Genomic DNA, 25520 nt, shown 5'->3' on the forward strand with positions numbered 1-25520 from the left:
TGTTGAACATCTCGCTGCGTAGAAGGAGTTGCAGTAACCCGGTAGTATTCGTTGAGTGACAGTGACAATCTATGTCATCACCCTGAGCACACTTAAAACATGGCTCCCTCCGTAGGTGAAAACATGTACTAAATACTAGGGATGGGAATTGATAAAATTTTTACGAGTCCGAGTCCATTATCGATATTGCTTAACGATTCGATTCTTCATCGATTCTCTTCCCGATTCTAATTTGGACTAATAGACTGTATGAGGTTCTGGGTTCAATATGTTTTATGGTTCATTCGCATCGGGGTGTCGGTTAGAACACAAGGAGCGGAGAGTGGAGTTGGTTTTTGGCACTTTTAATCCAACTTGGCAACAGGCATAACTTATATATAGTGGTGCCTGTTGCCATAACAATGGCGCTTGATATGAGAATCACTCAATGAGCAGATGAGAGCATGCATGGAAAGATGTTGATGTATTTGTATGTGTGTGGAAGAAGACTGGAATGTGTGGGTATATGTGTGGTTCTGAAAGGAAAGAAAATTGCATCATATTAGTGCTGATGCAATAAACAATGCAAATTGACTGTAAAGCAGTCAATAACACACATACCTGCCAACCCGTGGCCGGTGGCAATCTTACGTATGCCCTTACAAATTGGTGACTAATCTTACAACGTTCTATATAGAGTGCAAAATGAAACAAAAACAATACTAAATTTTTAAAATATGAATTTATTTATAATATTGTAACATAACCTGGTGCAATCAAAGAACAGTCAATATCTTCAGCTACATCATGATTACTAAAATTTAACAGTGACTTTTGTTATAAATATATGCAGCACTTTTGGCAATTTCTATCATGTCATTTGATGGCTGCACTTAATGGCACTTCAGCTCGAAATTCAGTTTGACTTGAAGGTAGTTAGTGTGTCTAGTTATAAATTAAAAAGGTCAATTGATAAAATCATCTTACCGATGCAATGTTTGAGTCAGGGAACATTTCTTTTGCTCATTCTGAGAAGTGATCAGCAATAGTTGCAGGCAAATTGTGTTCGGCAACAAATTGGCAGAAAAAAATCTGCACTTTCGTCACTTTTCACTCTGCAGACTTTATCTTTTTGACCAGTGTTGTTAATCTTTTAAAAAGTATTAATTTACAAATTACTTCTCCCAAAAAGTAATTGAGTTATTAACTCAGTAACCTGAATGTAAGAGTAATTACTTGGCAAAGTAACTGGTGTTACCTTTAATGTTTTTTTTTTCATAAAAAAAAAGTCACCTTTGCTATGTTTGTAAGTTATTTAATGTTGTGAATTGTGAAAATTGTTAAAGTTGTTCTTGTTTTTGCATTAGTTCCCTCCTGTCTACTTTCGACATGTGAAAGTTTTAAAACTGTTTAATCATTTAAAGATAGATTCAAGTCAAGATTTTGCTGATTCAGGAGTATTTTAGATAAAAAGTTACTTAGGTTCGCTAGGAAGGTTCACTAAAACAGAGCATTTCTGAGAAGTCAACTGCTTTAAAATGGCGGCTGTTTACTAACGACGCCGAGTCTGTCATTCCGCATGTAGTTCTATATGCATGTAATATCTAGGCGTAGATTGTCGGCTGTCGGCTACAGTGAGGAAATATTGGAGCCCCCTAGCCTAGCATCACGTTTGCTACAGCGTCACAACAAACACTCTTCTCTCTCCGTGTCTCTGACTTTTCTCGTGTCATTCAACCAACGTAGTAACGCATCCTAACGCACATTGTCTTGTTGGCGAAATGGTGACAAAATCCGAACGGAGAAAAAAAAACGAGATGCACGAAAAACGTACAGATTTTGAATGTACGGCGTACACATTGAAAAATCAGTCCTCACTTGTACAAATTACGCCGAAACTGTGCAACTTGACAGGTATGCATGACTCGCACAGTGTAATGAACACAAAGGTGGGTGGGCGCGAGTGTGCGCGCACAACCCGGAAGCACACTGCGCCCACGTGCGGTCATCTTGGCCATAAAAGTGGCGAAAACAAAGCACTTCACAATCATATGGATGTACATCATCATCTTAAGATGCTAACTAACACATTCTCTCTTAACACAAATGTGCAACGCGAATATAATGTAAACAACACTCTCCTCGACGCAGCGAGGATGAGCGGGAACAACCAGCCGACGTAACAGTAAAAATACAAAACGGTGGTGCTGATAACGGGTCCAATTTATCATATGTACTTCATGATATGAAGAGGACATACTTACATTCGTTCATGGACGCACACAGATTAACAGGTGGCCACACTGCTCGAAATGTGCACCTTACGCCTATTATCGGTCCCAGAATAGGACAGTAACAGGAAGTAACTGACTGGGCGCTATGGGAACGAACGCATACCCAAGGAACTTTTCTAACAGGAGTATTAAAATTGCTGATAAAATCATTTAGGATTATTTTAGATGCATATATGTTATATTTTTCTGATAGAGTATTCGATAGACCCATTAATAGACTTTTTTGAGAAAAAAAAAAAAATCACCATTTTTTAAGTAGTCTCATGAATAATGACTTGGCCTGTGAAAAGAAATGCATCATCACTCGGCGATGACTCCTCAGGTTATACATGGTGAGATCTCCCTCTTTGAGTAACCAAGTAGTGTTACTTGCTGAATTGAAAGAGTGTAATATGCGTAATTTACGTGACGTAAATTGTACTTTTTGGAATCGATAAGAGAACCGTTAGATAGACTGCCAAACGATTCCATGGAATTGAAACACACGGAACCGGTTCTCTATAGGAACCGGTTCTCGATTCCCATCCCTACTAAACACTATAGATTTCTAAATCAATGGCAATATTTTATGCGTTTCTAATAGCATATTTGAGGAAAAGAGAACAATTGTGAGAGCCTATAAGACAATTGTGAGAGCCTATAAGACTGAGTCCGAGGTTCCCTTTCAGAGAGTATTGTGTGCATGGATAATCCAATGCTAATTTTTTTTTATACTTCCGATCAGATTTTTTTTTTTTTTCAAGATATGTTTTGCCGATGCAATACCTATCTTTATAGACCAGTAAAAATAATTTTAAAAATTATGTAGAAAAACTATGTAGCCAGTAAATGAAAAATCATATTTTTTGTATTAAATTGAGCCCTGCAGGTACCTCATCAATAAATGCGCCGTTTACAAATATTAGATCAATCACGATTGTTAGTTTTTGAAAGAGCAGTAGTTTCAAGGCATATTTATGCTTCTGCGTTGCGGTGACAGCGGAGCGACGGCGTCGAAGCATGATGTTATTGAGAACACATGATTGCTGGATCGGATTGGATCAGATCAGATCTTGTGACCAAATCCGACACTCAAAAAAAAGCCGTATCGGGATCTGATACAGATACTGAGTATCAGATCGAGACATCACTAATTGTGTGAGTATACTGAATGGAGTGTGGTGAAGTTCTCCGTTAAAGTCACCTACAAGTGAGACCTGAAAACAGCCACTATCCAGAAAAAGCAGTATCACCTTATAGGAAGACAACTTCCACAGCTCCACGCTGTCCATGCTGTTTCTCTTGGTGAATTTGGGCCTCGCTCCTAAAGTGTGAAAAACACAATCATTATTCCCCAACATGTTGCAAATTGCTAGTACAATGTAATGACAGCTTTCGCAGGGCTAACAAAGGAAAGTCTGTTTGACTTATCGGAAGGCACAAAAAAATGGTCATCTTGAATGTGGATTTTCAGCCTACAATAACATCACATGGAAAACAATTTTCCATGTGACTCAATATCTTTTATGTTTCGGTAGGGATGTATCAAGATTGAAAAGTTTTTTTTTTTTTTTTTTTTTTTTACAGTGTATTTTTTTTGTCCGTTCTTTCAATTCCTTACCAGATTGCAAGGCCAAACACTGTGCTTTTTATGCCAAGTTGTGGTGGCCCCGTCAGAACCAGTACTTGCCCCATTTTGTTTTCACGCTGTAATATGATGTTTACTTAGTTATGGGTTTTGTAATCTACGAGTGTATTGTATTTGAGACACCCCACGGAGTAGATTTTCACCTCTTTATGCCCTTACTGCAATCAAATAGCCAACGTGCAAAGCTACCACTGGCTAATTTAACCATACCCAGACACCCAATTTAAATACAAACTTAATAAATCAAAAGTGCTGCGAGCGATTAACTAGAGTAATTCGATGAGGAAAAAGCTTCGAATCAAATTTTGCCTCTTCGAGTATTCGTTTAATTAGAATGGATTTGTAATGGGGGTTTTTCGAAAGTGTTTGTATTTAGTTTTATTCATTTGGGTGGATGCACTGCCCACAGTGAATATGACATAACTCGTTGAACATGAATGAATCCAGCTGCTCCCTGTTAAGACCAACATATGGTAAGTTTTTGTTTGCGCTAATATGCTTTTTTTTATGCATTCGTAATTTAGTCTATAGGTATATTTAAATTTATTTGATTAATATTGATATTTTTGTGGGAATATGTTTTTGATTTGTTAAGAGCATTGCAAAAAAAAAAAAAAAAAAAAAAAAACGTGAGCATTTCACAGCATTCAAGCTACTGGAGTGGACTTTTGCTATGCAAGTTAGCCAATTTTCTCTTGGATCCTCCTTTTTTATACCGTTTGAGGCTAAGCTCAGGTATTTTAATGTATTTTTAAATAAAAGTGGAATTTTGTGTTCACATTTAATATTCTTTTGAAAGGTCAATCTTAGCAAGGTTAAGTTATACATGTCTTAAAATTTATTCTGCAAAGCATTAAATGTTCCTAATCCGCTAACTCGATTATTCGAACTAACTCATTGACAGATTAATCGACTATTAAAGTAATCGATCGCTGTAGCCCTATAGGTCAATTTCCTAAAATTGGACCTTTTTAATGTTTGAACTATTGCAATGTCAAACTGAACTAATTGGATTTACTCTTTTTTTCTCCTTTGATTGCAACCAACGGGAACATGGTAATGAGTTGGGCCGCTTTTCAGAGCTGCAGTACCGTATTTTTCGGCCTATAAGGCTAGGTTCATACGACAGGTCTTAATGCACAAATCCGATTATTTGCCATATCCGTTTTTTTGGCGTGCCCGTTTAGACTGCCTTTGTCCATTGAGACCGTTCAAATATCACGCATGCGCACTAATTCGCAGTCCGAGATGCGCTCAGCAAAGAGACCCACATGCGCAGAAGCATCAAAACAAATTACACATGCTAGCTGTATGTCTTTCCAGAGTGATCATATATTTATTTCCAAAATGGGACACAAATAACAGACATTAATAATCCCCGTTTAGTCTTATATTCAAAGTTTATATAGATTGATAGAACACATAGACGCACACACGAGCCTTGACGTGTGTGCATGAAATGACGTGGGTGCGTCAGCTTGCCCCGACTCGGCCATGTGTGCAATAATGAATTGATGAATTAATGATTCAGCGTACAGAGTGAAAATCGAAAATTGTAAGGCTTCTTCTCTTCTTCATTTTATTTTTTTATGACTGTGGTCAAGCCTGCTTCGTGCCTAAAAGCAGAGTTAAAGCTAGGCGCTAATGCCACCAGGCTGCCGTCCTCTGTGCCTTTTGCCCTTTGCTGACGTAATTGCTGCATGAATTCCAATTTGGGAGTCTTGACAGTTCAGACCGCCAGTCACGTTCTGAAAAAATGTGGCCCAGATCGGATTTGAACCACATACGAAAGTGACTCAGATCGGATTTGAAATGGTCTACTTCTATGCAACTTGTCCCGTTCAGACCGTCAAGTTAATGTCTGACTCGAAATCGGATTCGTGCATTAAGACCTGTAGTGTGAACTAGAGCAGGGCGGTAAACCGAAAATTTACCGATACCGAAATTCTTCACGATGACCGACGTAATTTTGACCATGTCGGTAAATTTGGTAATTTAATCAAAGAAGAAAATATAGTCTTTTCATCCCGCTTTGACTGTGTTGTTCGGCTATGTTCATTCCTCTTTAAGAAAGCAGACAGTGTGCTTACGTTTGGAGTCACATGGTTTTCAGGAAGCCAATCAAACAGAAGCCCGGTAGGCTAACGCTAGCTGCTAACGCTAGCGGCTAACGCTACAAGTAAACGGGATGAAGTCAGGCTTAAGTTAGCTTCGCCAAACTTTCACCAGACATTAAGTAAACTTTTGACGGGTTCCAGATAGGGATGGAAAAACCGAGGCTTTCTGAAACAATGAACCTCTTTTATGACAATTGCCCTAAATTGAATCACTGTTTGACACACTGCAAGAGCCCCATCTACTGGATAAACAGTGCACGTTTCTTTTTAAAAGTAAAGTTGACAAATTGCCTCAGCATTACATCCTGTATCTTCAATAGAATTAAGTGGATGTCGTCTATTTCAACCAGGAGATCGTGTCGTCATTAAGTGTGATTTACACAATTAAAGTTGACCTCTTTAAGCCTGTGTCATTGCTTTTGTCTGTGAAGATGTGTTCAAAGCAGTATTTGTAATACACGACAGTGCTAGTCTTGTAAGTGGCTCATCCTAGATGACGGGGAGTAACTATGTATTGTTTATTTTTTGTAAAAATTACAGTACTGTAAGCACAGTGCTTGGGAACAGGAATATTATTTATTGAATACTGTAAGGATTTCCAAAATCATAAGATGTAAATAATTGAGCCGAATAAAAGAAAGGAAAGGTTTGTGAAACATTTTATTTTTTAATTAAGTATAATTTCTGGGGGGGTGGGTGGATGTGTCGTATTTGTATCTATTCTAAATATCGAAACGTATGCCACTATCTAGTGTATAACAATGCGGAATGAATTTAATGAAATTCAAGTGATGATATTTTTCAAGTCATACAAGCTGTTATAAATGTTCACACAAGAATTCTTATTGTTTTCCAAGATTTTTTTTAATACTTAATGTTTAGACTGCATGTGCAATTGTTAAATTGAAAGCTGGTAAATAAATTTAACGAGAAACTGTTAATTTGTATTCCATGCATTGATTCAAATTTTCAAATTATATAACAGTTTGCTTGGGCGAATTTATCGTCATTTATCGTTATCGAGGTAAATCTGCTCAATTTATCGTGATATGTACTTAAGGCCATATCGCCCAGCCCTAGTGTGAACCTAGCCTAAGTCGCACCTGAGTATAATTCGCACCAGCCCAAAAATGCGCAATGAAGAGGAAAAAAAAAAAAAGTATAAGTCGCACCAGAGTATAAGTCGAATTTTGGGGGGAAATTTACTTGATACAATCCAACACATCGAACAGATATGTCATCTTGAAAGGCAATTTAAAATAAAAATAGAGATGCTGAATAAGTGTACAGTATAATAATGTTACATAATGCATGAACAACGAAATGTGAACGTGGCAGGTATGTTAACGTAACATGGCTATTAAGAGTTATTCAGATAACTATAGCATAAAGAACATGCTAACAAGTTTACCAAACCATCAGTGTCACTCCAAAACACCTAAATAACATGTGAAATTACATAATAATGTGTTAATAATTTCACACATAAGTCGCTCCAGAATATGTCGCACCCCCAGCCAAACTATGAAAAAAAAAAAAACGACTTATAGTCCGAAAAATACGGTAATTCCGAATTTATACCCAAATCATCGATCAAATGTTGCAAATGATGTCTTTTGTCACCCACCTTGCATCTCAAACTCTGAACTTGAAGGTGAAAGGTCACCGTCGCTAACACCCAATGCTTCCATCAGCTGCTCCACATTCATCCTAGCGGTCAGCTCGCCATTCCTGTCCCCAATCTGTCATAGGGAAAAACAGAAGTATAGATAAAATTTCATGTATAAAAATTAAAGCACGTTTTCATGGAAAACATCTCACTTCTTTGGAGATCTTCAGATGTTTCCGAGCGTAGTGAAGTGCTTGTTTGTGATTGGCTAAGGACACGTAGGCATTTCCCAGGCTCCAACAGGCTCGGCCTTCGCCAACCCTGACACGACACGTGCACAGTTCGAGCAATATTGTCTAAGTTCCACACAACTGTGTGTGAATGTGAAGTCATAAATGTTTTTACCGGTCTGTAAGATCCTGAGCAATATACAGGTGCTTAAGGTGATACTCTATGGCTCTCTCATACTGCTGTAAAAGTGTGTAGGTGTTTCCAAGACTGTAGCAGGCCTGCGCCTCCATCACCTGGTCCCTTAGCTGCCGCGACAGCTGCAGAGTTTTCCTGAACGACAAAGAATTTCTCTAAATCAGAAGTTCTTCAATATGGTAGAGTGCAAGTCTACACAAAGATGTGCATTCCAAAAAAACCTGTCCATATTTACTTTTTGCTTTCCAATTTAATCTTGAAGGTGAACAAAATGTAAATAGCTCACAAAGATAACCAAAATAAACTTATTCAAATGCTGATTTTAATCACGATTATTAGACTGAGAACCTTGCAATTAATTGCACTACACAAAATTAAATAATCGGATCCTACTGATGACAAAAACTACATTCAGCATAGTAATGTGTTGTTTTCATAAACATTAGTTTCAAAATCAGTCTGCTGCGCGAAAGGGCGTAGGTTTGGTCTCATTATTGGTATGGACGATATAACAGGATAACCTACATGTACACTTTTTGCTGGGGACGTGACATTAATAACACCAAACAGATTGGATGAACTGGGGTCAGGGCTACATTTCTCACAAATATGAATCTAATAATTGATAGGCTAAATGATCAATGCAAAATACATCTGTATTGGCTGATATTAACTTTCACACTGCAAATTTACAACGTCTTAATCTGATAATTTTTCCTAAATCTAGTCGAATAATTTTCTCTATCTTGTTTTTAGTGTTAAAGACTAGTTAACAGATTAATATGTCCGTTTATTCCACTTAAATTAAGTAGATATTACTATGTGTTCTTATTAAGCCCATACAACTAAAACTTGGTCATTTTTCACCTAAACCCAGAAAAATTTGCTTTCAGATAATGTTTTCAACAATATCTATTCTTAAATTGAAAATATTTCTGACAACCCTCGTGAGGAAAAAGCGGCATGGAAAATGAATGAATGAATATTGTTTTTGCCGAAAATAAGTCTTAAGCCTATTTTCAGACAGCTATTTTTTTTCATTTCAAGAAATTTGAGTGAGTAAAATTTACCTGAAGCTCTGGTCTGGCAGATCATTTCACTTATGGTCTGGCAGATCATTTCACTTATTTCTGGTGGATTTACAATGAAAACAAATGAATTAAATTGGTTTTAAGGAGGTGTGTTTTTGCAGTATAAATGTGTTGGTTCGGGTGATACACCGTTCAATTCAAACCTTTGTTTTCAAAAACTACTAAAAAAAAATTTTTGAAACCTTTCAGAATAAATTTCAAGGTTTTATTAGCAAATTTAAATTGCAATATTTGAACATAATTTAAACTATATCATCATACACTATAAATACAAACCTATTAACAATCTCTCAACTATCCAGGAATGCAAACAATAAACATTTGTCTTAAGACCACTCAACAAATGTCTGTCCAAATAAATTAAATATAACTGAAAAACTTCTTAGCGTATAACAAAAATAAATAAAAATGGAGCCTTCCTTCAGGTAAAAAAAATTTACTGCTTTTGTCCATATGCACAGCCAAAATTAGCGAAAAATTTAAGCTTCTTTGGGCTGCTTTAAGATCACATAAATCAAATAAAAGTGAAAATCGGGGTGAAGGGGATAAACCTCGCTTCACTACATTTCACTGTTTAATTAATGCTGACAGTACAAAACATACAGGAAGATATTTCTCTCAAAGCAGCTTTCTACTCAAGTTCGGGAAATCCACACACATTATTGTTATGCTAACTCTGAAGCAGGTCAGACTTTCAATTGCAAAATTAGTGGTGTGTTCTCAACCTCCACAACATTGACGTCTTTTAACATTACTTACAGTGGCTGCTGCTAGCGGCAAAAAAAAAAAAAAAAATCGAATATTCCTAGTCTTCGAAGGGGGCGGAGGAAGCGGAATGTTGTATTTGTGTCGAAGCTGTAATTGCATGTGTGCGTGTGTGGACGGAGGTGGGGGTTCAAATCATTAGCCAATCAAATGAGCATTTGAGGGGGAAAAAAATGGACTGGCGCATTCAGCAAGTGAAAAGGGGTTAATGTAAGTCTGAACATAATGAAAGTAATTCACTTCATAATTGTCGGATCAATTTTATCCTTACAACATATCTGAAAACAATCTAAATTACCGATACCACTAAAATCAATAATGCAAATAAGGTTACTTAAAAGTTCCCGAAAAGTCAGTAGTGTGGTGTGCCAACAGTCCCTATGCAAACCTACGCCCTTGGCTGTGTGTTAAACTGGACAGTGGCACTAAAAAAAGGTTGCGGACTACTGCGCTGTATTATTCTGTTTATTTTACTTCCTCTAACCAACACCAGAGGTCAGGCTTTAAACTTACTTGTAGTAGTCCGTGGCAGTATTGAACTGACCCAGGAATATCAAAGCGTTGCCCAAATTGCTGTAGGCTCTTCGCTCTGCTGCTTTGTCACCAAACTCCTTGGCGATGGATAATCTCTGTAGATGAGACACAGTATTGAGTGAATTACTTGAAGCAATAGCAATCATAAATTTTGTCTTTTTTTTTTTTAAGAAGACTCTGCAAACTAACCTTAACCTATAACATGTTATGTACGATTGTGACGAAACTAAAAATTTCAACGTGATACTAAATCAATTAATTAAAAAAACAACAACAAAAAAACTGTTATTTTCCAATAAACTTTTTCAGTGCCATTGACTTTGATAAACATCCAATCATGTGGCTCCTTAAAACTAAATCAAAACTCGAAATGAGTTTATGATTATTAGGGGACAAATCCATTTGACGAAAAGGGGGCGGCAGCGAATGAACATATATTCGCTACCAACCCTACAGCTTAAAATGGATTGGTTGTCTAGCGCCGTCAATGGCAGCCACTGAGTTAAAGAAAATGCAATAATATCCTTCATTACCATTTTGCTTGCTGTCATTTAAAGTGCTCCCTGGCCCCCTGGGAGGAATATTTGTGTCTGTATAAAGGACACTTGGACATTGGGAATTCGGAGTCATGATTCAAACCAACCCGCTCTACCTACTGACCTGCCTGTGGAACTTGATGGCTTCCACAAAGTTTCCCAAAAGGTAGTGCGTATTGCCCAAGTTCCCGTATGCTCTCCCCTGGGCAGCCCGATCGCCCAGTTCTTTGACCAAACACAAGTTCATCCTGAAAAGATGGAAGAAAATTTAAGTACGTAGAAAAATAATAATGCGCAGTGTAATGTGGAGATCCTAGAAGATACTACTATTGGAGCACCACTAAAGAGCCTCATAATAGACCATACACACCCCAGTTTCCACCTCTTCAACCTGTTGCCCTCTAGCAAGCGCTATAGGGCCATAACAGCCAAACAGACTGAGAGACTGTCACCATACTCGAAGTTAGCGCTGAAATGTCACTGCATTGCTAATGCCACTACATTGTCACATGCATCTCACTAAGTAATATGTTCTCAGACAGCTGCATAATCTGGCCACTGCAAATGCAATATTTGCAGTTATATTATAGTGTGTTTGCACTGTTACATCAATATCGATGCATAAACTGTCATTTGCACTATTATATCAAGTCAGCCATCTGCCTCCTAGTCAGAGTACTGTACTACATCACCACTTGCTGATCGTCAATTATTCACTTTATTTCCAATCTGTGTACACTGTAACTTGTATTTTTTTTATTTATTTTTTTTTTAAATTACAGTGGTACCTCGACATACTTGGCTTACGCATACATACATACATACGCAAACGCTTCGACACACCATCTTTTCGACATCCGACGTAAAATTTGACTCGACATTTGTTTCTACATCCGACGACATGCTCTAAATACGACGATCTATGACAGCACCGCAGTTTCTTTGTTTTCCCGCAAGATGTAAGCATGGCAGATTTTCTTGTGAGACAAATCACCATGGGTTCCAACAATGTTAGTGCAGGTGGTGAAAAAAAGGTGATGCTTACCATTATCATTTGACATGAAGACAGATATGATAGAAAAATATGAGCGTGGGGTAGAAATGTGCCGGTATGAGATTTTGACGGTACGATAACCATGAGGAAAAATACTGCGGTTTCACGGTATTGCAATTATAGCTCCAAAATGTGTTATTTTGAGATGTATGGGTTAAAAAAACAAAAACAAAAAAAAACAAAAAAAAATTCCGGGATTTTATTTATTTTTTTTTTTTTTTACATTTTTCAGAACATATTTGCAAATTAGAACATGAATATAATGTTCAATTAAATAAACAAAAAAAATACAAATATTTTGAATAAAATCAAAATCAATCGAACTTATAGACTACCCACAGTCACAGCTCAGGTTGATCAAGATTAGGGCAAGAACAAAAATAATTGCTATAAAAAAAGAAAAAAACACTTCTAAATAAAATTAAAATATATCTACTGTATGACAATTTTTTTGAGGGGGCAAAAAGCTCAAGTGAATTTTCGCCATTTTCAGTCACTGTGTCAACTCTAGTCTACATTTCATGCCTTTGTGTTAAAAACACTAAGAAGTCATAAGTTATTAAGTTCAAAACGTATTAGTTAAAATGTAAACATTGTTGTGTAAAGGTTTCATCTAAAAAATATTGGGAGTGAGACCTCTCCTTGTCCAGCGAACGTGCATTTGTGCTTAGAGCAAGATCATCTGTCGCAATTAGCGATCTTTGATGTTATTCCTTTTCCTTCATTCAAGCTTGTTTCTCAGTGGCCTTGAGATTTATAACCTCGACGAAGTTGCTCCCGCAGCTAAGACTAGGCTAACATTAGTCTTTGTAAGTTTTTAGTTAGTTTGTATTTTGAATTTGAAAGGAAAATGCGTGTTTTGTTCACAGTGTTTTTCATGGTGTTCACAGATATGACTTCCTCTCATTCTGCTGTATTTGTGCTAATGAAGCTACTCAGACGTGTAAAAATATGATTGCATAACGTTTTCAATGTATTTGTTTTGTTTATTTCTGTTACCATGATTTGAGACGTGCATAAATTCAAGAAAAGTATGCCTTGTGTTTGGAGTGCTTCTTTTTTGGTTCACTGGCAGAATAGCGTCACTGACACATACAGCAACAACCGAAGAGGGAGGGGTGAGCGCTGCCGCTCCAAGACACTTCTGGCTGCATTTTTGAGAAATGTATGATAGGGAATACCGTACTACAGTATGACGGAAAATTTTAGTGGTTTTGAGGAAAATTTTTGTGGTTTTGAAACAGTGACGTTTTCATACCACGGTAAAACTTCAAACCGGTTACTGGCACATGCCTAGCGTGTGGTGCGCATCCGTGATATGACTCGCTCAACAATACAGCCGTAGACAGTCTATGACTGTCCTCCTCCGTTCGCCAGTCTTTATAAGTTAAGGTGGCAATTCTTATTGTGGTACCATCGCCAGCTTCGTCAGGTTTCTAATCATTTATTCCATCAACTTGAGCAACACAGCACGCCTAATGTCCCCCGCAGCAAGTAAAGAAAGTCAGGCTGCAGCTATCGATTATTTTAGCAGTCAATTAATCGATGAACTAGTTAGTTCGAATAATCGAGTAATCGGATAGGGAACATAAAAAATTCCTGACCTGTGCCTCAAACAGTATAAAAAAATAAATAAATGAGGATATACTGCATGTACAACAAAAGAACAATTGGCTAACTTACATAGCAAAACTAGCTAACATCCACTAGCTTAAATGCTATAAAATGCCAACTTTATTTTTTTTTTACAATGCTCTTAACAAAGAGTTCAAACACATATTCCCAAAAAATGGCTAAATATACCTTTAAACTCAATTACAAATGCATTAAAAAACAATAGCCCAAATAAAAAATAAGCTTATGTTGGTCTTAACAGGGAGCAGCTGGATTCAGCCATGTGAAATGAGGCAGACTAGAGGGCAGTGTATCAGCCCGAATCAATAAAACTAAATGCAAACACTTTCAAAACAAACCATTACAACGCCACTTTAATTAAACGAACACTCGAAGCAGCAAAATGTATTTCGAATATTGTTTTTCAAATCGAATACTCGAGTTAATCGAATAATCGTTTCAGCACTAAAAAAAAGTGAAACTAAAAAGGCTCATTCTATCAAGTCAGCCACGCGATGCGTTCAGGTACACCACGCAAACACATTCTCTACATTAGAACCCTGTTTGTTACATTATTACAGGTATTATTATTATTATTGCTATTATTATATTATTATTCAGATTTTTATTCCTAATTTATTTGTTTTGCTCTTCGTAATTGATATTTGCAATAGTGACAGCAGTATTCATTCAAGATTTAGTGTATGTTTTCGGTCAGTGGAAAAAATTAATGGAATTATCATGTATTCTTATCGGAAAATCCTGCTCGACATACGACCATTTCGACTAACAAACAAGGTCCTGGAACGAATTAACTTCGTATGTACAGGTACCACTGTATTAGCCTTATTGTACCTTTGCTTTATGTGGTGCACGTTATAGCGAAGATTTTAATATCATTACACGCTGTACAATGACAACAAAAGGCTTTGTATTCTATTGTAAGTAGAAGAGCACTGGTAGAGATTTCCACCTAAGCAGCACTATACTTGTGACCTTTGACCTTTTCTCTTCTCATTATATCACCTCCCCTGAAAAGGCTAATCATTAATCACGTTTCTAACGTATAAAGTAAATCCAATTGAAAACTAAATCATCTCTTCCATTTCATATTACAAAACATCCTTCAAGTTTGATATAATAAATTCATTTTTTGGTTCTTCAGTTACCTTGAGCACAAACATACGAACACACTGACATATGGAACCGAATATACAGTACAACCTCGACCTTCCTTAGGTTTCACCTGCTGGTAATAGGACTTCTACATTCTAATTTTTTTTTAACAAGTATTAGGAATACATACTCGTAAAAGCTTGTCGCCCTTTGTAACGTGTCTCTAACATCAGGGGGGAGGTCTCCAGGCTCCTGTGTACAGCCCCACAACTGCTGCTTGCCTTTAGCATGGAACACGTTCCCAATGTTGTAAAGTGCCCGGGCTTCACCCACCTAGCACACAATACAGTTAATATTATGCATACGTGCAGTTTCTGACGTCAAAAAAAGCTTTTCGGACCTTGTCGCCTTGCTCTTGAGCGATATCCAAATGTCTCTGGCAGCAGACGGTGGCCTCATCGAAACGACAAAGCACCTTGAGCGTGTTGCCAAGGTTACCGCTGGCTTTTCCCTCACCGATTCGATCTCCAATTGTCCTGAGAGAAAAATATTAGTGTTTTGGAGCTTGTGTTAATACAGCAATTCCCCATAAAATTAAATGGCCTTGGTTTAAATTGTAAAGTGCAGCACTTAAGACTTGATTTAATTAGACGAGGCAGTAAAGTGCCTTTTAATGAGCAGCTTCAACGGGACCAGCTCCCCGTGGACCTGCCAGGTCTACAATGTAACAAGGTAAATCCTACCCCAGGGGGTCTTTAATCACGCCCCTGCTACTGAAATACCACCTGCACTCTCAGCGGGTTTGCAAATTTCTCATACAGATCCTCGATTATAGTTGTTGCCAAAATGAAAGTCCCCCCACTTTTTGTGTCATATTTTATGTGTTAACCTTTTATAGGACACTGACTGAATGCTATCATTGACAGCGCTAGCTGCCCAAACCATGACAATGACACTGAAACTTTCAACATTCAATCGCTGCCAACTAAGAGTGGGAAGTTGAGAACTTGTGGGTACCTCACGATAAGATTTGCGATACAAGGCTCACGATAAAGGTGATCTCACAATACGCCGATAGAACAACTATCGATACAGTGGCATGAAAAAGTATCTGAACGTTTTGGAATTTCTCACATTTCTGCATAAAATCACCATCAAATGTGATCTGATCTTTTTCAAAATCACACAGATGAAAATACAATGTCTGCTTTAACTAAAACCACAGAAACATTTATATGTTCATATTTTAATGAGGATAGCATGCAAACAATGACATTAGGCGGAAAAATGAGTGAACCCTCTGCCTAAGGAGACTTAGAGAGCAACTGAAACCAATTTTTACCAAACATTTTAAGTCAGGTGTGTGCCCAATCACTGATGAGTAGTTTAAAGCTGCCCTGCCCACTATAAAGCACACACCTTGTAAGAAATATCTTGATGAGAAGCATTGTCTGATGTGCATCATGGCACGGTCAAAAGAGCTGTCCGAAGACCTGCTATCAAGGATTGTTGATTTGTATAAAGCTGGCGAAGGATACAAAACAATCACTAAAAGTCTGGATGTTCATCAATCGACAGTCAGAGAAGATGTTTACACATTGAAAGGGGTTTGGCACTGTTGCTTCTCTCTCAAGGAGTGTCCGTCCACCAAAGATGACGCCAATAGTTCAGCGCAGAGTACTCCGAGAGGTAAAAAAAAGAACCCTAGAGTGTCTGCTAAAGACTTACAGAAATTACTGGCACAGTCCAATATCTCTGTGCACACATAAACCATATGTAAAACTTGGGCCAAGAATGGTGCTCATGGGAGACTCCACAGAGGAAGCCACTGCTGTCTATAAAAAAAAAAAAAAAAAAAAAAAAAAACATTGCTGCTCGTTTAATGTTCGCCAAAAGGCACTTGGACACTCCACAGACGTTTTGGCAAAATATTTTGTGGACTGATGAAACCAAAGTTGAATTGTTTGGGAGTAACACACAACGTCATGTGTGGAGGAAAAATGGAACAGCTCACAAACATCAACAACTCATCCCCACAGTGAAGCATGGTGGAGGGAGCATCATGATTTGGGGCTGTTTTGCTACCTCAGGGCCTGGACAACTTGCAATCATTAATAGAAGAATGAATTCAAAAGCTGATCAGGATGTTTTCCAGGAAAACCTGAGGCCGTATGTCAGACAGTTGAAGCTAAAAAGAGGTTGGATGCTGCAACAAGACAATGATCCAAAATACAGAAGTAAATCAACTTCAGAATGGTTTCAGAAGAACAAAATACACGTTCTGGAGTGGCCAAGTCATAGTCCAGACTTAAACCCCATTGAGATGCTGTGGCATGACCTAAAGACAGCCTAAAAGATTCATGCCAGACATCCCAGGAACCTGACTGAACTACAGCAGTTTTGGAGAGAAGAATGGGCCAAGATTAGTCCTGATCGATGTGCCAGACTGATCTGCAGCTACAGGAAGCGTCTGGCTGAAGTTACTGCTGCCAAAGGGGGTGGGGGTGGGGGGCACAAAAATAATAAATGTGATGGTTCACTTACTTATTTTTCCCTCTTCTGTCATTGTTTGCATACTATCCTCATTAAAATTTAAAAACCTATAAATGTTTGGGTGGTTTTAGTTAAAGCAGACACTGTTTTTTCATCTGTGTGATTTTGACAAATATCAGATCACATTTGATGTTGATTGTATGCAGAAATGTGAGAAATTCCAAAAGGAAATCATTCTAGGATATTCTACAAAAACACTAACAAACACAAAAACAAGCTATTTTCATCCTCCTGCTGTGAATTGGAATGAACTTGTTCATGCTTGGTCATTCATTGCCATTCCTCCCAGTTCAAACGGATTACACGTCTATGGCCGTCAATGGCAGACAATGCCTGGGAATGAGTTCAGTTTGGAGAATTTCACATCATTTCCTGTTAGCTTTCGGTTTCTTCCCTTTCCTTTTGGGGCATTTACAGGTCACGGTCTTTTGATTTAGGAGCATTTACAGGTCACTTCCAGTTGATTTTGGGTTATTGAAAAAGAAGCAATTCAAGAATGTCCCCAAAATGAATAAGAAGTGACTCCAAATCAATAGGAAGTGACCTGTAAATGCCCATAAGACTGGCCGTGAATGCTCTAGTTTCAGTGCTATTGACAACACGAGACGTCCAATCCAGTCAAAGTTAATTGTATGTATAGCACTGTCAATGGAAGACATGGAGCTAATGTAGACACTAGTCTAATGGAAAATTTTAGTAGGTTCTTTCTGACACTTTTTTAAAACGATACATCCATTCTTGGTGGGAGCATATCTATAACTTTTTAATCTACAATGTATCGCGATATATCATCTTTTCAATATATTGTTACACCAGTTCTGTCAACCATCCCAGATCAAACGGATTGTACATCTATTGCCATTAAATTTCGAAAAGGAACATTTAATTCCAAGAAACACAGATGGTTCAGCAAGTCCAACATTTTTCTCACCTGGCGAGAGTAAGGTCATGCTTGTGGTACTCTAGGGCTTTCCCATACTCTTTCAGGTAGAAGTAGCCATTACCCAGCTGGCTGTAGATGGCGCTGAGGGTCTTCAGGTCCTCCGTGCCAACCTGCACAGCCGCCTCAAAGAACGCTGTCCCACCTTTGAAGTCCCCTGCCTTGCACAGGCGCTCCCCTTCCAAGGCTAGCTCCAAGCAGGATGCCTCCATCCTGGATGATGATAAATTGCGTATTTTTTACATTATTGTTTTTTTATACAATTCTTACCTTATTGCCATCATGAGCTCCCTTCTTTGAGTCATGATACATTTTCCGTACTCAACCCATGTGCACCAAGACTGTGTAAAATGCCTTTCAACCGGAGGCTTCTTAAACAGAATACTTGGGTTACCCTGGCAACCACTGGATGACTTGCACTGTTTGAGGTAATGCACAAAACATCTTTGTGTTCTCTGACAAGCACTTCATTGTAAACGGAGCACACAATTCAGTGCAAAGTGTGTGAATGCAAACGCAATACAGACGTACCAAAGCGTCATCGGCAAAAAGCACAAGCATTCGTAATCCAGGATGAACTCAAAGGCATTTTTTGTGGCAATGCCAAATTCCAGAAAGAATGTTGATCAAGGATTATCACCCAATTTAATCTCATCTACATATGCTGCCTATCGAAGAAAAGATAGAGCCATATGCTATTCAGTAAGTAGGTTTAATGGAGGGGTGAACAAAGGGGCATTTCCCTGTACTCCTGAAACACTTCACCTGATGGTTAATGGCTAGATCTTTGTTATTGATTGTCTGAATTACACATCAAAAATCAGGATAGCCATATTTAGGTGTAATTATGTGTATGTACTAGGGCTGCAGCTATCGATTATTTTAGTAGTCAATTAATATATGAACTTGTTATTTCGAATAATCAAGCAATCAGATTAGGAACGTAAAATATTGAAATATCTGATCTGAGCCTCAAACAGTATTAAAAAAATTAAACGAGGATCTAATACAACAAAAGAACAATTGGCCTACTTGCATAGCAAAAGTCCACAAGCTTAAATGCTATAAAATACTAATGTTTTTTTTCACAATGCTCTTCACAAATCGTTCAAACAGATATTCCCACAAAAAAAAAAAAAAACAGCTAAATATACCTGTAAACTAAATTACGAATGCATTAAAAAAACATGAGGTTTTTGTTTGAGCTAATGTTGGTCTTAACAGGGAGCGGCTGGATTCAGCCATGTTAAATGAGTTATGTCATATTCACTGTTGTCACTAGAGGGTAGTGAATCCACCCAACTCAGAAGAAATAAATGCAAACACTTTAAAAAAAACAACAACAACAACAACACTTTAATTAAACAATTACTCAAAGCAGCAAAATTTAATTGAAGCTTTTTTCTAATTGAATTATTCAAGTTAATCGATTAATCGTTGCAGCACTAATATGTATTATGTAATACTGCTTGTACATTTTTAAAATCTAGTTTATCTTTTATCATAGATTTTCATTGTACATAAATGAGATTACTATTTAATATTATGAAAATGGAATTAATATCTAAAGTCCAATTTACTGTAAATCCCTTGATAGTACATGTATTGTGACAATTTACACAGAAGTGTAAATTTATCATTCAGCAACATTTTGCTTAATAGTTTCACATTACTGACGATTTCGGGGAAAAAAACTTGACACATACCAAGATTCTTTTTCCATTGAACAATTTTCCATGTGTGAACAAAGATGCACCAGTATTAGGCTATGTATTGTGACTCATTTTCATTAAATCACTTATCTATGAAAGAATGAGTGAAGTTTGACTGTCTGGTTTCAGTACCTTTGTTTTTCCTTGCCAAGTGCCTTGTCCACAAATACCTTTAACTCCAAGTGTAAGGGTTTGAGCATGGCCTGAGGTCGAGGGCCACGGTGCACTAGCCTGCATACTGCCTGCTCTGCCCCCGTGAGAGGGCACGATTCAAATGCATCAGGATCAGGCATTAAATTTAAGAATATGACATGAGACACTGTCAGGCAATGTGAGTGACGAAGAATCTATCCTGACAGAACTTCAATGGAAGTTCAAGCTCCAATAATGACATCTGCTTCTCAGGTTCTTAAAAAAAGTGTTTACCCAATTCCAAAACACAGCCATTCCAGATTTTCCGCTTGACAAAAACAGTTTGACTAGTCCACTAAAGACATGTTATCTTTCTACTATTCATAAAAGATATTTTCCTAATCCTCAGCTAGTTGCGATTCTACACACCTCACGTAGAGGGAAAAACAAAAACAAAAAAAGGTTTGGTTGAAAGCAAGAGCACTTTATATAAGACCGCTAGCCATCAAAGTCAGAGCTTCATCTTCTCAATAGAGTCCATGCAACACAGTAAGTGATCCAGGCTAATCCAACTACAGTATACGCTGACTCGGCGCGAACCTTTTTAGGTCATTAGTCTTCAGTGTCCACTCTCCAAAGATTTTAAACTGTCAATACAATGTCTGTAAACATGTACATTGGTGACAGTTCTTATTTCACCCAGTTACAGGCAGATGTCCGATCAATAAAAGCACTATATTAGGGCGGCAGCTATCGAACATTTTAGTAATCAAGTAATCGACTGAAAATTCTATCAATTAATCGAGTAATCAGATATAACATATATTTTTAGGTGAAGAGCAATTATAAATATACATGAGAAAACAAGACATTTCATCTGATATTGAACCATTGTCAGTCAATCAATGTCTTTATTTTCGATGTACGTTGTTGAAAACAGCCAACAATTGCATCTCAGATGAAACTAGAATTTTAAAAAAATAATAATAATTCACTGCTTTTACTCAAAAAAAAACTTAGATCTTTAAAAAAAAATTATATATATATATATATATATATATATATATTTCTTACCTAAAAATGCCATTGCGCTTGATAACACACATCACTTAAAAGTTAGGTGTTTTTCCTACGTTTTTCCAATTGAATTTCCATTTGTGTCAAGCTATTTTTAAGTTCTAGTTTAGTTTTAAGTTAGTCTAAACTGTAAGTCCTGATAGGATTTTGAGTTGTGCAGTGTTCAAAATAAATGTATGATACCTGCTGTATTGGAGCACATTAGGTACAAGTGCTACTTGGTGTTTTATCCAGCAATGACTACTGAGCTAAAATTGACAGCATTATTAAGTTTTTTTGTTTGGCACCCTCATCACTCTATAGCGCTATGTTTTCACGATTAAATAAAGCCTGTATGTAAGACACGTTAGCCACGCATCGAAGTGGTCATAATTAATAGAAACCTAGCCCTTCGCAGGGCTAACGTTACGTGTGTGAGTGACAGTCTCCTGCTTTAAGATGGCGGCTGTTTACTAACGTCGCTGACTCTGTCATTTCGCATCTAGCTCAACATACATGTGATCTCTATGGGACGCATCAGACGCTACCTGCTACCACCGTAGCATCATGCGGGCTAGTTTTTAGCAACGTCTGCATGTCTGTCGGCTGCAGTAAGTTTTTTTTTATTTTTTTTAAATTGCTTCCTTCTCAAAGCGCGTGACATCAGCGTGTTGTCCCGCATTAAAAGTAGTCCGGGCAAAACGTGATGCTTAGAGCTGTCAAAATGAAATGATTACTCGAGGTGAATAAAATTACTCGAATCAGTTTTTAAACTCGAGTTACTCGAGTATTTGTTTCAGCTCTACACTATATAGAACCATATCGGATAATATTAACATTGCTTTTTCATTATCGGTTTTGGGCCAATATACGTGTTGCCTTCAAAGTGAATGTAGACACCTTCTGCCTTTGTGCAATGGCTTGTTACAGCTTAGCACAGCAGTTGTGCTGACTGAACATTAGATATCGGCAAACTAAAATGGACCTAACAGTGCTAGTGTGAAAGCGACCCAAGATGCTTGGGATTTGTTGTGTGAAAAGACCGTTTGCGTTCATGTGTAAAAATTAAATGAACATTAAATGATTGAAAAATAATTACTTTGTTAGGTCCACGACCATGTAGTACCAGCTTTTGGAGTTGGACAATATCTGGATATTGGTTAAAAAGTAACTATTGGACACCTGTAGTTACAAGTTGAAAGTAGGGATGTCCTCGATCCGATCACATGATTGGAAATCAAAGCCGATCGCGTCATTTTTTAGAGGATCTGAATCGGGTAAACAAGACTGTGTTTTTAAAATGCGTTAATTTTAAAGTGTTAACTCAATGGCTGCCATTGACAGAAATAGGCATCCTGTACAATTTACCTTGGAGGGTTGGCAGAGATCAGGTTATGAACCAAACCACTACAACAGAAAGTAGAGCATGATGACAACCACCACACTCAAGACTGAAGTGAGTTGTGGACGGTAGCCAAAAGTACTAAGAACAAGTCCTTCAGACCTAAAAGTCAGACGTGGGTCCCCTTACAGATGGAGAAAAAAACTACTTCAAAGGAGTTTCAAGGGCATTGCATCAGCAAAAGGCTAGAAAATTTCAGCACGTTAGCAAGACCTAGCCTGGGACCCAACAAGGCCAGAGTAAGCAAGAAATCCATCCAACTGGCAGAACTGTTTAAAAAATACCTCAAAGAGACATTGAACGGCACATAAATTCAAATTGTTAAATGCCCTGGAGTAGTTGTAAATCTGTGTCCAAAGTTGGAATATAAAAAATAACCTCAACAAACAGCAAATGAGTGATCTGAAGGAATCAAATCGACAGAAAGAATGCTAAGAAAATAAAAGATGGGGGGAGAAGAAAAGCAAGCCCACAAAAACAATCATTTCAATTCCACGAGTCACATTCTTGACATCCTTGTGGTTTACTGAAGAAAGCTATGTGAAAGACATCCCGCTATTATTATTCAAATTGGTCAGATTGAGGGAAACTGTCATTCCTCCAGAAGCCTGCCTTTGGTCTGGCATGAAGTAGCTTTGTTGTAGCAATTAGATACATGTTCAATAAGCTACAGTAGCGCAGTTAAATCAGATCAACTCTTACATAATTTAATGTACTCTTTTGTCTTTCACAGGTTTCTTCTGGCTTCATTCATACTGCTCAATTGAGCATATTTGTGCTTGTAGTAGTAATGTAATAATAATTGTAGACTGCAGTGGCCGGTTGTCTGGAAAACTATGAATGTTTTCCCCCCTTCCCTTCCTGCAGCAGGCACTTAAAAGTAGATAGATTCTTTTGTCTCATGGAAAACTGACTTTCCCCTTCACAAGTAAGTTGATTCTGTTTGCCACAAGGAACAAAATAAAGGAAACACTACACTGGAAGGTCACGTTTGGCAGAAAAAAACTAAGAGGGCAGAAGCCTTAACAATGAGATATGTAACATATTTAACCTTTGAGTGTCAAACAAGACCTACCTCGTAAATGTCACTGCACAGCTTTGACCATTTCCTGTTGCCAGTGTTGAGACATTGGCCCTTCTTTTTTTTTTAATTGCTGCAATTTATAGTTTAGAGAGAGAAAAAAACAGCTAGTTTGAGGAAGATGTGGAAATTATGGTTATAGACCTTGATATTTGGACTATTTTAGCAAAAGTATGACATGTTATCATTCATTGCCATTGGTGAATTTGCTTGTGCAGGAGGAAAAAAATAGTACATGAATAAAATTTTAGCTGGTTGCAGCCAGCCTTTGAGTTGCTGACAGCACATGTATATCAATTAATACATTTATCTTTTGCGATGACAAGCTATTCTAAAATGTTGCATTCACTGATTTATAGAATGGGCCGACGTCTCATGGTAAAGGGGTGCCAAAAAGAAAAAAAAAAACTTTTCGCATTGAAGTCACTCCCATGGTTGATTTGTTCCTTCTGATAAAAAAAAATAAAATAAAAAAAAACATTTTTTTTTTTTTTTTTTTTAAATGTTTTCTCTGGTTTGAAACGGCTGAAATTTTGTGAAACTCATCCAAGTACTGAAAGTGCATATGAAATGACAAAAAAAAAAAGTTAAATAGCATTATTATTGAAATTCAATTATATACAAAAATTTGGCAAAGCGCAGATGAAGAGAAATGAGTCTTTATATCTGCCGTTTAGCTCCTCCTGTCATTATAGCACTCTGGCGCCTCCATCTTGGTGATGACGTCAGACAATGAAAGATTTCAGTGGATTCAGCATGGAGCCCAATGGAGGAAGAAGCCGTTTTCGGCGATTCTGGTTCAAGTGTGGATTTTTCGAACAATATTGTCGATCCAAAGGAAGTATGTGACATATGTTTGAGTCGTATTTGGAGGAGGAGGAAGATTCAGAACAAGAAAAAGGCAACAGACAACAAACACGATAATGATTAGGGATGTCCCGATCCGATATTTGGATCGAATTGGACGCCGATATGGGCAAAAAAATGCGCATCGGTATCGGATCAGAACACGGAAAAATTCCGAGACTTCCGATCCACTTTTTTTTTTAATCCGGTCCGGGTTTTCCAGCGCACCGATTTACATAAACCATTCCAGTTTTTGCTTCAGTTTCCCTAAAATCCGGTCGGCATTTTACGGCACACCTTCAACACACTACATTTACATTACCGTCCTCCAATTTACCGAGAGACTTTATCGGTAAAAATGTCAGCTGTGTGGGATCATTTCACCTTAAAGGACGACAAAGACGAAGAGGCAGAGTGCAACATATGCCACAATAAAGTCAACTGTAGTGGTAAAGCTGTAAGAAGTTTTAATACAACCAACCTAATCAAGCATTTAGCGAAATACCAACACAAACAATATGAGGAGTATGTTAAGAAAACCGAAGACAAAAAGAAAGCTCCTATGCAACTAACACTGGCAGAAACTTTTGCCATGCATGACAAACTGGCACTCGACAGTCCCAAAGCCCAGGGAATAACAAGAGTCATTGCCGAAGAATTCATTCTGGATGACGAGCCATTATCTCACGTGAGTAAAGACGCACCATCCAACACTTAGAACCACGGTACAACATGCCCAGCCGTCAATACATCCTTGAGCGATTCGGCCGTGGAAGATTCGAGAACGATTCACATACATCCAAATTCCGATTACTGAAATATGTCAAGTAAAGCGGAACTAATACACAGCGCGGTCTTCGGGACGCAATGAGAAACTGACCGCATTGCGTCCCGAAAGTAAACATAATGCTTGGCATAGACCCGAGTAATGCCAATCAGTGTTTCCCACAGGATTTTAGGAGACTGTGGTGGGAGGCTCTCTGACCATAGGATTTTTTGAAACTGTGGTGGTGGGCTGCATCGGAGTCGGACAGCC

The 25520-nt window shown here is 37.8% G+C and overlaps 1 protein-coding gene across 4 annotated transcripts in view; it reads right to left on the minus strand.

The window, feature by feature from the left end:
- Positions 1-25520, minus strand: part of gpsm1b (G protein signaling modulator 1b) — a 114150-nt gene that overhangs the window by 25846 nt on the left and 62784 nt on the right. For 3 of the 4 annotated variants that reach the window (XM_057818428.1, XM_057818426.1, XM_057818427.1), the window contains exons 2-10: positions 18247-18468; positions 15163-15298; positions 14953-15095; positions 11103-11226; positions 10422-10537; positions 8032-8187; positions 7839-7947; positions 7645-7759; positions 3506-3576 (exon numbers count right to left, since the gene is read on the minus strand). In XM_057818428.1, the coding sequence (XP_057674411.1) occupies positions 3506-3576; positions 7645-7759; positions 7839-7947; positions 8032-8187; positions 10422-10537; positions 11103-11226; positions 14953-15095; positions 15163-15298; positions 18247-18467 (1191 nt within the window). In that variant the 5' untranslated portion in view covers position 18468. Of the gene's footprint in view, positions 1-3505; positions 3577-7644; positions 7760-7838; positions 7948-8031; positions 8188-10421; positions 10538-11102; positions 11227-14952; positions 15096-15162; positions 15299-18246; positions 18469-20099; positions 20969-25520 lie in introns of those variants that run through there. The other variant, XM_057818425.1, reaches the window with a different exon arrangement.

This window comes from Corythoichthys intestinalis, chromosome 17 (genome assembly GCF_030265065.1).
Source record: "Corythoichthys intestinalis isolate RoL2023-P3 chromosome 17, ASM3026506v1, whole genome shotgun sequence".
NCBI classification, from domain to species: Eukaryota; Metazoa; Chordata; class Actinopteri; order Syngnathiformes; family Syngnathidae; genus Corythoichthys; species Corythoichthys intestinalis.